We start from the raw sequence: 14,104 nt of genomic DNA, 5'->3' as shown, positions 1-14,104 counted from the left end.
ATAGTCCTGATCCAGGAAACGCTATAGTCCTGATCCTAGACACGCTACAGTCCTGATCCAGGAAACGCTATAGTCCTGATCCTAGACACACTACAGTCCTGATCCAGGAAACGCTACAGCCCTGATCCACGACACGCTACAGTCCTGATCCACAACATACTACAGTCCTGATCCACGACACGCTACAGCCCTAATCCATGACACGCTACAGTCCTGATCCACGACATACTACAGTCCTGATCCACAACATGCTACAGCCCTGATCCACGACACGCCACAGTCCTGATCCAGGAAACGCTATAGTCCTGATCCACGACACGCTACAGTCCTGATCCACGACATACTACAGTCTTGATCCACGACATGCTACAGCCCTAATCCATGACACGCTACAGTCCTGATCCAGGAAACGCTATAGTCCTGATCCTAGACACGCTACAGTCCTGATCCAGGAAACGCTACCATCCTAATCCTGGACACGCTACAGTCCTAGTCCTGATCCACAACACGCTACAAGTCCTGATCCACGACACAGTCCTGATCCAAATCCTGGACACGCTAGAGTCCAAATCCTGACCCACAACACACAGTCTTAGTCTTGATAGCTTAGACTTATTTTCTTACAGACACTTCCTGTTCTTAGACTTCTTTTCCTTCAGACACTTCCTGTTCCCAGACTTATTTTCCTTCAGACACTTCCTGTTCCCAGACTTATTTTCCTTCAGACACTTCCTGTTCTCAGAGTTATTTTCCTTCAGGCACTTCCTGTTCCCAGACTTATTTTCCTTCAGACACTTCCTGTATCCCAGACTTATTTTCCTTCAGGCACTTCCTGTTCCCAGACTTATTTTCCTTCAGGCACTTCCTGTTCCCACACTTCTTCTCCTTCAGACACTTCCTGTTCTCAGAGTTCTTTTCCTTCAGACACTTCCTGTTCTTAGACTTATTTTCCTTCAGACACTTCCTGTTCCCAGAGTTCTTTTCCTTCAGACACTTCCTGTATCCCGGACTTCTTTTCCTTCAGACACTTCCTGTATCCCGGACTTCTTTTCCTTCAGACACTTCCTGTTCCCAGACTTCTTTTCCTTCAGACACTTCCTGTTCCCAGACTTCTTTTCCTTCAGACACTTCCTGTTCTCAGAGTTCTTTTCCTTCAGACACTTCCTGTTCTTAGAATACTTTTCCTTCAGACACTTCCAGTTCTTAGACTTCTTTTCCTTCAGACACTTCCTGTTCTCAGACTTCTTTTCCTTCAGACACTTCCTGTTCCCAGACTTCTTTTCCTTCAGACACTTCCTGTTCTTAGACTTCTTTTCCTTCAGACACTTCCTGTTCCGAGTTCTCTTCCTTCAGACACTTCCTGTTCCCAGAGTTCTTTTCCTTCAGACACTTCCTGTTCTCAGAGTTCATTTCCTTCAGACACTTCCTGTTCTTAGACTTCTTTTCCTTCAGACACTTCCTGTTCTTAGACTTCTTTTCTTTCAGACACTTCCTGTTCTCAGAGTTCATTTCCTTCAGACACTTCCTGTTCTCAGAGTTCATTTCCTTCAGACACTTCCTGTTCTTAGACTTCTTTTCCTTGAAACACTTCCTGTTCTTAGACTTCTTTTCCTTGAAACACTTCCTGTTCCCAGAGTTCATTTCCTTCAGACACTTCCTGTTCTTAGACTTCTTTTCCTTCAGACACTTCCTGTTCCCAGAGTTCTTTTCCTTCAGACACTTCCTGTTCTCAGAGTTCATTTCCTTCAGACACTTTGTGTTCTTAGACTTCTTTTCCTTCAGACACTTCGTATTCTAAGACTTCTTTTCCTTCAGACACTTCCTGTTCTCAGACTTCTTTTCCTTCAGACACTTCCTGTTCTTAGACTTCTTTTCCTTCAGACACTTCCTGTTCCCAGAGTTCTTTTCTTTCAGACACTTCCTGTTCCAAGAGTTCTTCTTCACTGAACATCTTCAGTGAGAAGTGACTCGTGAGCTCAGAGATGATAATTAATCGTAATAATGTGTCGGGGGGGATGAGCGTCATGATGGAGGCTCAGTAATGAGCTGGAGGAATATTCACGGTGTGATGATGACATCTGGCAGAACAAGATGTCGTCCATCAGACTCCGTTAGTCGTCTACGAGGAGAGTCCTCCGAGGTGACGGATCCGTTCTGATGCCGACCTTATTAACAAAAACCCTCGAGACACATTAAACTAAACGGATCGTTTACTACACAGCGACGCGTTCACTGACATTCAGGAAAACACGCTTCACATTCAGAAGATTCAGATTTAGACAGATCCTCATGTGTCTCGTGTTTTTATAAATATATACTGTACATATATATATGTCGATGTGACCACATCATCAGGAATATAAAGTTGGAGCAAAAACAAGAGGTTGAAATGATCCAGAAACATTTTCCTCGTCTTCTTCTTCTCTCTAAATTCTTTTCTTGTCTCCGTCTCTGGTGTCCAGATAAGAAGAAGAGTAATTATAAGAAACCTTTTCTCTGTTTCATTATTCCTTAAATCAGATGTTTGGCAGCCAGACTGGGAACGATGGGAACGAGACCGACTTAAACCAGCTTTTGTGGGTCGAGAGTGTTTCACTAAATCTCACAAGAGAAGAAGAAGAAGAAGAAGGGGGGGGGGGGGGCATATTTATTACATAATGAACTGTAATATGGTTTTTCACTTCTATGATACTGAAGATTATAAAACCAGTTTTATATTATCATCATAAAGCTAACGTTTAGCAGAGAGCAGCAGCTAACAGCAGCTAACGTGTAGCAGAGAGCAGCAGCTAAAAGCAGCTAACGCGTAGCAGAGAGCAGCAGCTAAAAGCAGCTAACGTGTAGCAAAGAGCAGCAGCTAACAGCAGCTAACGTGTAGCAAAGTGCAGCAGCTAACGCGTAGCAGAGAGCAGCAGCTAACGCGTAGCAGAGAGCAGCAGCTAACGTGTAGCAGACAGCAGCAGCTAACGTGTAGCAGCTAACAGCAGCTAACGTATAGCAGAGAGCAGCAGCTAACGCGTAGCAGAGAGCAGCAGCTAACGTGTAGCAGAGAACAGGAGCTAACGTGTAGCAAAGAGAGCAGCAGCTAACAGCAGCTAACGTGTAGCAGAGAGCAGCAGCTAACGTATAGCAGAGAGCAGCAGCTAACGTGTAGCAGCTAACAGCAGCTAACGTATAGCAGAGAGCAGCAGCTAACGTGTAGCAGAGAACAGGAGCTAACGTGTAGCAAAGAGAGCAGCAGCTAACAGCAGCTAACGTATAGCAGAGAGCTGCAGCTAACGCATAGCAGAGAGCAGCAGCTAACGCGTAGCAGAGAGCAGCAGCTAACGTGTAGCAGAGAGCAGCAGCTAACGTGTAGCAGACAGCAGCAGCTAACGTGTAGCAGCTAACGTATAGCAGAGAGCAGCAGCTAACGCATAGCAGAGAGCAGCAGCTAACGCGTAGCAGAGAGCAGCAGCTAACGTGTAGCAGAGAGCAGCAGCTAACGTGTAGCAGACAGCAGCAGCTAACGCCTAGCAGCAGTAACAAGCTAACATGGAGCTAATTACGGCTGCTTTAATGCTCTGGTGTCTCCTCTCTGCTGGTGAACTGAGGCCGGCCTTCCTTTAAAAGTGGATCTTTCATGTTTAAGTGAATCCCAGGAGAACAGCTGACAGTCTGCAGCTCTTTGATGCTGAAGGTTTCTTTTATTTCTGCTGCTCTCTGTACTAAACCGTCCTGATTACATTTATACATCAAATACACATTTATTTAAACATCCAGGGAAGTGTTCACGGTAATGTATCAAAGGCTGGGGGCAGGTGTGACAAAGCATCTCTCTGTGGGGGGTAAAAAGGTAATGTAATATTAACATCACATACCAGAGCACTACGCTAACGTTAGCAGGGCTAAGCTACAAGTTTAATCACTACAACAGGGCACTACGCTAACGTTAGCAGGGCTAAGCTACCAGTTCAATCATTACAACAGGGTACTACGCTAACGTTAGCAGGGCTAAGCTACCAGTTCAATCATTACAACAGGGCACTACGCTAACGTTAGCAGGGCTAAGCTACCAGTTCAATCATTACAACAGGGTACTACGCTAACGTTAGCAGGGCTAAGCTACCAGTTCAATCATTACAACAGGGCACTACGCTAACGTTAGCAGGGCTAAGCTACCAGTTCAATCATTACAACAGGGTACTACGCTAACGTTAGCAGGGCTAAGCTACCAGTTCAATCATTACAACAGGGCACTACACTAACGTTAGCAGGGCTAAGCTACCAGCTACAGAAGCTTGTATATATACTGTATGTGTGTGTATATGTGTGTGTATATGTGTGTGTGTATGTGTGTGTGTGTGTGTGTATGTGTCTATGTGTGATGCTGAGGACCAATCACATCTCTCTAAGCCGACAGGAAGTCTCTCCTGAAGCGTTAAATTAACGTTTCTGTTCTTTGTTGATAATCCATTTTCTTCTAAAAAGCCTGAAACTAAACGAAACATTTCACCCTGAAATGAAACCTCATGAGTTAAAGACATTAACACCCACGACTCCCTCAGTCACTAAATATGTTATATTATATTATATATACTTTATATGAACTCTCAGTGAAAGAACTCTTGTTTTATTGTGATGAGTCATCATTTTTTGGACTTGAGTTTTATTCTATTTATTCTTAAATAAAATTGTCTAAATGTTTACAGATGTATCATTATGAATATGTTTTACATTATATATTACATATATGATATATTATATATGCAATATAACATTAACAGAACAGCATCAAAGAGTTCATGTTTAATAAATCTTTCCTCTTCAGTGTCACATGACCCAGTGAGGGTGATGATGTCATCTACAGGTCACATGTTCCACCTGACTGTGTGTGTGCGTGATGCTCTGAACACACCCACCCACCCACACCCACACACACACACACACACACACACACACACGGAACTGGGTCAATTGACAAAACGCTAAAAACACACAAAGTCTTACAGCTTAGCGTTAGCTTCAAAGTCTGGTTAGCTTAGCTTTAAAGTTCAGTTAGCTTCAGAGTTAGCTTCAGTACAGACTACACAGGTCGGTAATGACATCAGCTGAGCTCACGATGACATCATAAAGCTCCAGAACATCACGAGACTAATAAAGGTTTTACTGAAGAGTTCATAAAGACTTTTCATTGGTGTGTGTTATGTCATGTGTGTGTTAACATGTGTGTGTGTGTGTGTATGTGTTAACATGTGTGTGTGTTAACATGTGATAGCTGCATGCTGTTGCTTCTAAACATTACATGCTACTTCCTGTGGGTCAGAGGTGGTGAGGGGGGGCGGTCTAGGTGAACCTTCTGAGCGTGCTCAGTTGCGTCTAGGTGAACCTTCTGAGCGTGCTCAGTTGCGTCTAGGTGAACCTTCTGAGCGTGCTCAGTAGCGTCTAGGTGAACCTTCTGAGCGTGCTCAGTTGCGTCTAGGTGAACCTTCTGAGCGTGCTCAGTTGCGTCTAGGTGAACCTTCTGAGCGTGCTCAGTAGCGTCTAGGTGAACCTTCTGAGCGTGCTCAGTAGGGTCTAGATGAACCTTCTGAGCGTGCTCAGTAGCGTCTAGGTGAACCTTCTGAGCGTGCTCAGTAGCGTCTGGGTGAACCTTCTGAGCGTGCTCAGTAGGGTCTAGATGAACCTTCTGAGCGTGCTCAGTAGCGTCTAGGTGAACCTTCTGAGCGTGCTCAGTAGCGTCTAGGTGAACCTTCTGAGCGTGCTCAGTAGCGTCTAGGTGAACCTTCTGAGCGTGCTCAGTAGCGGTGCTGCTGTCTCTCTGATCAGCGCTCTGACGAACACGCTGCAGTGAGAGTGGTTAAAGCGCTCCATCCTCTGGCCTGAGGTCAGATATTAACACACAGTGGTTAGTTCCTCTGTAGCTGCAGCAGATGAATCATTGACCTGAGGCCAGCTGCTCAAACATTTTAACTTCAGTCTTTCTGCTGCTTTAACACATCGTAGTTATTACTTCTGAATGATGTCATCAGTGTTTAAGTCTGTTTTATTGATACTTTATCTGATCAAAGACAAAAGACATTTATCAGATTGTAGGTTTTGCTGATGAAACATATTCTTAGTGTGTGATGGAGCAGATCCACTCTGGTCTGAGTGGAGACCTGGAGCTGGTCCTGGTCCTGGTCCTGGTCCTGGACCTGGTCCTGGCAGCTCAGGTGGAGCAGCAGACAGAAACCACCGTCTGGCCTCCGCTCAGTCTGTGAGACCCCCCCCCACCTCCTCCACCCAAACCACACACATAAAACACAGTCGGGTCCAGACTCTGAGTCAGACCTGAACCTGAACCACCAGAGCTAATGGAGGCAGGGCGGTGTGTTCAGGGACACTCGGCTGTCAGGAGAGTCTCAAACCGCTCCTTCAGGGACATCCAGGAGAAGGAGGAGGTGTCCACCTGCAGAACATATTAGCTCCACTTTAATATATTTATGTTTCAACATGTTGGGGGACATTACATACACAGGACGTTAGCTACACTTAGCTTCTACTGCTAACTGGAGCTAACTGGACCTGGAGGGTTGTGACGCGGTGGAGGTCACGTGAAGTTAATTATTCGGTGAATTGTCAGTTAATATGTTGTAACTTTATAATCTTAAAAGATGTCGAAGGTAAAGGTTCCCATCAGCCTCCTCTGTACTAAATACCAAATGTTAGCAAAGCGCTATGACTGTGCTTTACATTAGCTGCTCGCTAGCTACATTGTTAGCAGCGGTGGCTTCTACACGCCGACTGTAGCTAACTCTGAGCTAACTGTTTCCCTGGCTCTAGCAGTACCCTGATGCATCATGGTAAACGTAGTTCCAGTTGTAAACAGTGGGTTACCTTGACTTTGTGTCTGCGGGCGACGTCGGGCCTCCTGCAGAGCGTCTGCAGACGTTTACACAGCTGCTCAGGTGTGGAGTACAGGTACTCTGCTGCATTAGAGAGCAGAGAAGAAGAAACCGTCACACCGTCACTGAACCAAGGTTCACCGCAACATCACTGAACTAAGGTTCACCGTAACATCACTGAACCACGGTCACAGGTGTCATTACCCGTGACGTTACATTGAACCACGGTCACAGGTGTTATTACCTGGGAATATCTCTGGATACACTAAGGCCTTCGGACACAGAGGATAACAGCCACAGTGAACGGCTTCTAGCCTGTAAAACATCACAATATCAAAGGATCAATATGTAGAAATCATTATTAATTCAGAGTAACACCACAGATCATCTGTGGGACTAGATCTCTTCTTCTGGACCCTGGTGACCTCAGACGCTCGTTATTTAAATATTCTGAATAATTGAGGACCTTTCCGTCTTCGTGTTGGAAACAGATCTGACTGAAACTGTTCAAACAGATCTGATCTGGTCTGAGGGTCCAGGTCCTGGATCCCTGTGATCTGGTCTGAGGGTCCTGGATCCCTGTGGTCTGGTCTGAGGGTCCAGGTCTTGGATCTGTGTGATCTGGGTTATTGAGGTCAGTCCAGCTCTGTGATGTGAGTAAATGTTAATCTCAGATATGATGATCATGACCTGAGGGCTCCATGACGCTGATGTTAACCAGAGATAATGAGGAGAAACTATTCTCTTCTACTGTTTCTACTCTGATGGAACAGACGGGAGACCGGCTGGGCTCTTATTTTGTTGACCTGAGCTGCTGCTCTTATTTTGTTGACCTGAGCAGTTTGACCTTAATAACATTAGCTTCCCAATGAACTTAAGGGTTAATATGCTACAATGCTAATATTCAGCATGTTTACAGATAGCATGTTCATATTAAAAACATTAGCATGTTAGCCTGTTACTATGCTAACATTAGCCACGGAGCCTTTAACAGAGAGAAGATGGATTATGTTTCTGTTTATCTAAATAAATGATGAGCACAGGAATGATAATAAAATGTCATTTATAATAATATTAATATGTACAAATAGAGTTTGTGGTCGTATAAAAAGATCTGAGCGCTCACAGAAATCCATGTAAATATTGAACCTTTTAAAGTGTGACCCTTCAGACTGGGGGGGGGGGGGGGGTCCCTCCTGGTATATAGCCCGAGGGGGTGGGGGGTGGGGGGTGTCCCTCCTGGTTCTGGATCAAACACAAACATCACTTCCTCCTCAGGGACAACACGTCCTCTCCTCGCTAACATAATTAGCTCCTGACTTCGTTATCACAGTGTGAGATCTCTCATTATAAAACTCTCTTTATTCTAATGAAGTACCTGAATGCTCAGATTGCTGCTAGCATACAATGCTAACATGTGCTCCTTGTGTTCCTCCACCCTTCTTCTGTCAGACTGCTGCTAGCATAGCATGCTAACATGTGCTCCTTCTGTTCCTCCACCCTTCTTCTGTCAGACTGCTGCTAGCATAGCATGCTAACATGTGTACTCACACACAAACACACACTCCACTAGCATTTAAACAACCTCGCCTTACAATGCTAACATCCACATCATTTGAACCACTTCAACTTGTTTTAGTATTTCATCTTTTAGAACATTTTAAAATTGAGGCCTTTTCTAATTTAAATATTGTTATTTTATTTATCTTTTCTTTCATAATTTAAATATTCTTATTTTATTTATCTTTTCTTTAATAATTTAAATATTCTGTTTTATTGATCTTTTCTTTTATAATTTAAATATTGTTATTTTATTTATCTTTTCTTTTATAATTTAAATATTCTATTTTATTTATCTTTTCTTTTACAATTTAAATATTTTAATTTTATTTATCTTTTTTTTCATAACTTAAATATTCTATTTTATTTATCTTTTTTTATAATTTAAATATTCTTATTTTATTTATTTATTTAAATTAGTATTTGTTAAAGTATTCTATGTATTTCTACTCCTTCAGAGTGAATTCTTTCACATTATAAATATTGAAGTATTGCATGTATTTCTACTATATAGTATTTGTAGAAGTATTGCATGTATTTCTACTATATAGTATTTGTAGAAGTATTGTATGTATTTCTATTATATAGTATTTGTAGAAGTATTGTATGTATTTCTACTAGTATTTGTAGAAGTATTGTATGTATTTCTACGAGTATTTTTAGAATTATTCTATGTATTCTACTATATAGTATTGGTAGAAGTCTTCTATGTATTCTACTAGTATTTGTAGAAGTATTCTATGTATTTCTACTAGTATTTGTAGAAGTATTCTATGTATTTCTACTAGTATTTGTAGAAGTATTTTATGTATTTCTACTAGTATTAGAAGTATTATATGTATTCTACTAGTATTTGTAGAAGTCTCATCTCATCTCATCTCATCTCATCTTCAACTGCTTATCCGGGATCGAGTCTCGGGGGCAACAGCTCCAGCAGGGGACCCCAAACTTCCCTTTCCCGAGCCACATCAGCCAGCTCTGACTGGGGGATCCCGAGGCGCTCCCAGGCCAGTTTGGAGATATAGTCCCTCCACCTGGTCCTGGGCCTCCCTCGGGGTCTCCTCCCAGCCGGTCGTGCCTGGAACACCTCCCTAGGGAGGCGCCCAGGTGGCATCCTTACCAGATGCCCAAACCACCTCAACTGGCTCCTTTCCACGCAAAGAAGCAACGTCTCTACTCTGAGTCCCTCACGGATGACCGAACTTCTCACCCTATCTCTAAGGGAGACGCCAGCTACCCTCCTGAGGAAACCCATTTCGGCCGCTTGTACCCGTGATCTAATTCTTTCGGTCACGACCCAGTCTACATGACCATAGGTGAGGGTAGGAACGAAGATTGCCCGGTAGATAGAGAGCTCTGCCTTGCGGCTCGGCTCTCTTTTCGTCACAACGGTGCGGTAGAGCCACTGCAATACCGCCCCAGCTGCTCCGATTTTCCGGACAATCTCACGTTCCATTGTTCCCTCACTCGCGAACAAGACCCCGAGGTACTTGAACTCCTTCACTTGGGGTAAGGACTCATTCCCTACCCGGAGTGGGCAATCCACCGGTTTCCTGGACAGACCAGGACAGAATCCGCATTGTTCCTCTTCAATCCGAGGTTCGACTATCGGCCGAACCCTCCTTTCCAGCACCTTGGAGTAGACTTTACCAGCGAGGCTGAGTAGTGTGATACCGCGGTAATTGGCACACACCCTCTGGTCCCCTTTTTTGAACAGGGGAACCACCACCCCGGTCTGCCACTCCCTAGGCACCGTCCCAGACCTCCACACAATGTTAAAGAGACGTGTCATTCAAGACAGCCCCTCCACACCCAGTGCCTTCAGCATTTCTGGATGGATCTCATCAATCCCTGGGGCTTTGCCACTGTGGAGTTGTTTGACTACCTCAGTGACTTCCACCAGGGAAATTGATGATGCTCCCCCATCAGCCTCCAGCTCTGCCTCTACAATAGAGGGCGTATTAGTCGGATTCAGGAGTTCCTCAAAGTGCTCCTTCCACCGCCCGATTACCCTCACAGTTGAAGTCAACAGAGTCCCATCCTTACTGTATACAGCTTGGATGTTTCCCCGTTTTCCCCTCCTGAGGTTCCGGATGGTTTTCCAGAAACACCTTGGTGCCGACCGAAAGTCCTTTTCCATGGCCACTCCGAACTCCTCCCACACCCGCTGCTTTGCCTCCTTCACGGCAGTGGCTGTAGCCCTTCGGGTCTGTCGGTACCTTGCAACTGCCTCAGGAGTCCTCCGGGATAACATATCCCGGAAGGCCTCTTTCTTCAGTCGGACGGCTTCCCTGACCACCGGTGTCCACCACGGTGTTCGAGGGTTACCGCCCCTTGAGGCACCTAAGAGCTTGACCTTGTAGAAGTATTCTATGTAATTCTACTAGTATTTGTAGAAGTATTCTATGTATTTCTACTAGTATTGATAGAAGTATTTTATGTATTTCTACGAAGTATTAGTAGAAGTATTCTATGTATTTCTACTAGTATTTGTAGAAGTATTCTATGTACTAGTATTTGTAGAAGTATTCTATGTATTTCTACTCCTTCAGACTGAATTCATTATAAATACTGAAGCACAAACATGAATCAGGAGCAGATCACAGATCAGCGCTGCAGGCCCACACTCACAGAGACGTTTGATTGGCCAAGCTTCAGAGAGCGGAGCGTCTGATTGGCCGATCGGCCTGCAGCTGCTGCAGAGTTCAGGTGACTGAAGTGTGACTGAAGTCTGGTTCACAGAGTCCACACCTGCAGGTCTCTACAGGTCTCTGCAGGTCCACAGAGACCTTGATGTGAAGAGACTGCTGGTTCAATAAAGTTTATTCAAGCTGAGGTGAGAACACTGAGCTGTAATTAAGTATATTATTATATTATGTATTACAGGTAAAGATTAATATATTAAGTGCCCCCCCCCACACCCCAGGCCCCCCTCCCCCAGCTCAGCAGGGGCCCATGCCTCTGTACCACCCCCCCTCCCTATTCTGGAGAGAGACGTCAACAGGCTTTTTAAAAACAGAACCAGTCCGTCAAGCTCCTGAAGTTCACGGATGACACCACCCTCATTGGACTCATCTCTACCAGAGAGTGGGACACTGACCATCTGGTGACCTGGTGCAGTCTGAACAACTTATTATATTATATATTACAGGTAAAAATTTATATATTAATATTATTGTGTTATATATTACAGGTAAAGATGAATATATTATTATTATATTATGTATTACAGATATAGATTAACAGATTCATATTATTACATTATTTATTACAGGTAAAGATTAATATTATATTATATATTACAGGTAAAGATTATTATTATATTATATATTACAGGTATAGATTCATATATTAATATTATCATATTATGTATTACAGGTATAGATTAATATTATTATATTATGTATTACAGGTAAAGATTAATATATTAATATTATCATATTATATATTACAGGTAAATATTAATATTATATTATGTATTACAGGTAAAGATGAATATATTAATATTATTATATTATATATTACAGGTAAGATTAATATTATTATATTATGTATTACAGGTAAAGATTAATATATTCATATGATTATATTATATATTACAGGTAAAGATTAATAGTATTATATTATGTATTACAGGTAAAGATTAACAGATTAATATTATATTACAGGTAAATATTAATAATATTATATATTACAGGTAAAGGTTAATATTATATTATGTATTACAGGTAAAGATTAATAATATTATATTATGTATTACATGTGTAGATTAATATTATTATACTATGTATTACAGGTAAAGATTAATATATTAATATTATATTATATATTACAGGTAAATAATAATATTATTATATTATGTATTATAGGTAAAGATTAATACAATTATATTATGTATTACAGGTAAAGATTAATATAATTATATTATAGATTACAGGTAAAGATTACTATTATTATATTATGTATTACAGGTAAAGATTAACAGATTAATATTGTTATATAATATATTACAGGTAAAGATGAATATTTATTATATTATGTATTACAGGTAAAGATTAACAGATTAATACTGATATTAAAGAACATGTTTTAGTTTTCTTCCAAATTAAAATGAGTTGATTTTAAGGTCTTTTTTCTTCAGTAAAGTTTTTTTAACAGTTTAATGTAAACGTGCTGTTTTTTTTAGTTGAAACTTCATTAAAACAGAATAAATGAACAAAGGTCTTTTACTGTTAAATGATAACTGATCCACATGTGATCCACATGTGATCATGATCCACATGTGACTGTCTGGTCTTAAAGAGACAGCGTCCCTCAGACTCACATAGCGACCCCGAAGAACTCGTGTCGTGCGGTGGAGACGACCACGTCGGCCTGAAGAAGAACCTGCAGGTACTGGTCTCTGGACAGGAAACCCCAGTTCTGGATGTGAGGGTCCAACTGAGGTCTGGCCTCTGAGAAGATGTCTGGAGAAAAGACCACAGAAGAAGAAGAGAGCCTCTGCTTTATAAAAAACATGTTTATTAAGAAACTCTGACTGAATAACATCAGTTAGCTTTGCATTTCTTGTCTGTTAGCTTAGCATATAGCGTCATTTAGCTTAGCATATAACATCTGTTAGCTTAGCCTATAACATCAGTTAGCTTAGCATAAAGACTTGTTTCCTCATAAACTATGAAACAGCTCTACAGAAGTGCACACAGAAGAGAACCTAAAAGTTGTTATTATTATTGTTATTGTGGGAGAAAAATGTATTTGTGTCTTGAAATACATTTGTGTGAAATCAATCATATGCTCTTCACTGAGACAGGGAGTCTAGTATTGAGCTATTAGGGATTGAGTTTTAACATGAAGTCATAAAGTCAAAGAAGCTGCTCATCAACGACAAAAAAAACACCAACATTTGGTGAGCCAGCCAGGAGGACTCCATGGGGAGGCTGACCATGAGCTCACCATGATCTCAACATGAAGCTCAACATGAAGCTCATGTTCATCGGTGGTGTTAGGGTTAGTTTAGGCTTAGTTTATCATGTTCTGTATTGGTGGAGTCGGTCTGTGAGGAGGAAGGGACGGCTGTAAAGGTGTGGAATGTTCCCCGGGACGTCCTAAGACCGTAAGATAGGAACTTGTATTCAGTAACAGTGATTTTGAACCCCACTAACTAAACCACGTTTTAATTATAAATATAGTGTCATCCTGAGTGACATAATTCTGATTGGACTGGCACATTGTTAAAAGTTTAAAAGAAATAGAGGGAATAAATAAAGAGTTGAACTGCATGGAGATTGATTTTCTGTCATGAAGCGCAAACCTCGCGCACAATCTGTGTGTGTGTGTGTGTGTGTGTGTGTGTGTGTGTGTGTGTGTGTGTGTGTGTGTGAAGTCCCATCCAGCCTGGGGAGGTGGTGAGAGAGGAAGTCCTATAGCTGAAATAATAATAATATTATATTATTATTATTATCATTATTATATTATTGTTATTATTATTAGTATTATTATGTTATGATATAATTGTTATTATTATTGTTATTATCATTAGTATTATTATTAATAATATTATCATATTATTATTATTGTTATTATTATTGTTATATTATATTATAATTAATATTATTATTATCATTAGTTATTATCATATTATTATTATTGTTATTATCATATTATTGAGTGAGCAGCAT

At 41.5% G+C, this 14,104-nt stretch overlaps 2 protein-coding genes across 2 annotated transcripts in view; both read right to left on the bottom strand.

Moving 5' to 3' along the window:
- Positions 1 to 986: 986 nt before the first annotated feature.
- On the bottom strand, positions 987 to 1,740 carry LOC137889703 (axoneme-associated protein mst101(2)-like). Its single transcript, XM_068733692.1, has 2 exons — positions 1,325 to 1,740; positions 987 to 1,263 (listed from the first exon to the last, which is right to left on the bottom strand). Exons 1-2 carry the CDS (start codon positions 1,738 to 1,740, stop codon positions 987 to 989), a joined length of 693 nt encoding a protein of 230 aa, XP_068589793.1.
- Positions 1,741 to 6,007: 4,267 nt separating this feature from the next.
- The window catches only part of gtdc1 (glycosyltransferase-like domain containing 1), a 39,353-nt gene continuing 31,256 nt past the window's right edge, over positions 6,008 to 14,104 (bottom strand). Inside the window, exons 8-11 of the mRNA XM_068736067.1 lie at positions 12,751 to 12,892; positions 7,111 to 7,181; positions 6,859 to 6,950; positions 6,008 to 6,430 (exon numbers count right to left, since the gene is read on the bottom strand). Coding sequence (XP_068592168.1) covers positions 6,356 to 6,430; positions 6,859 to 6,950; positions 7,111 to 7,181; positions 12,751 to 12,892 — 380 coding nt within the window. The 3' untranslated portion in view covers positions 6,008 to 6,355. The remainder of the gene's footprint in view (positions 6,431 to 6,858; positions 6,951 to 7,110; positions 7,182 to 12,750; positions 12,893 to 14,104) is intronic.

The sequence above is a fragment of the Cebidichthys violaceus genome, unplaced genomic scaffold, assembly GCF_023349555.1.
Source record: "Cebidichthys violaceus isolate CVI_PGR_0920_01 unplaced genomic scaffold, fCebVio1.0.p SCAF_11, whole genome shotgun sequence".
NCBI classification, from domain to species: Eukaryota; Metazoa; Chordata; class Actinopteri; order Perciformes; family Stichaeidae; genus Cebidichthys; species Cebidichthys violaceus.
The sequence above is the reverse complement of the archived record's forward strand: the minus strand, read 5'-3'. Positions and strand labels throughout refer to the sequence as shown.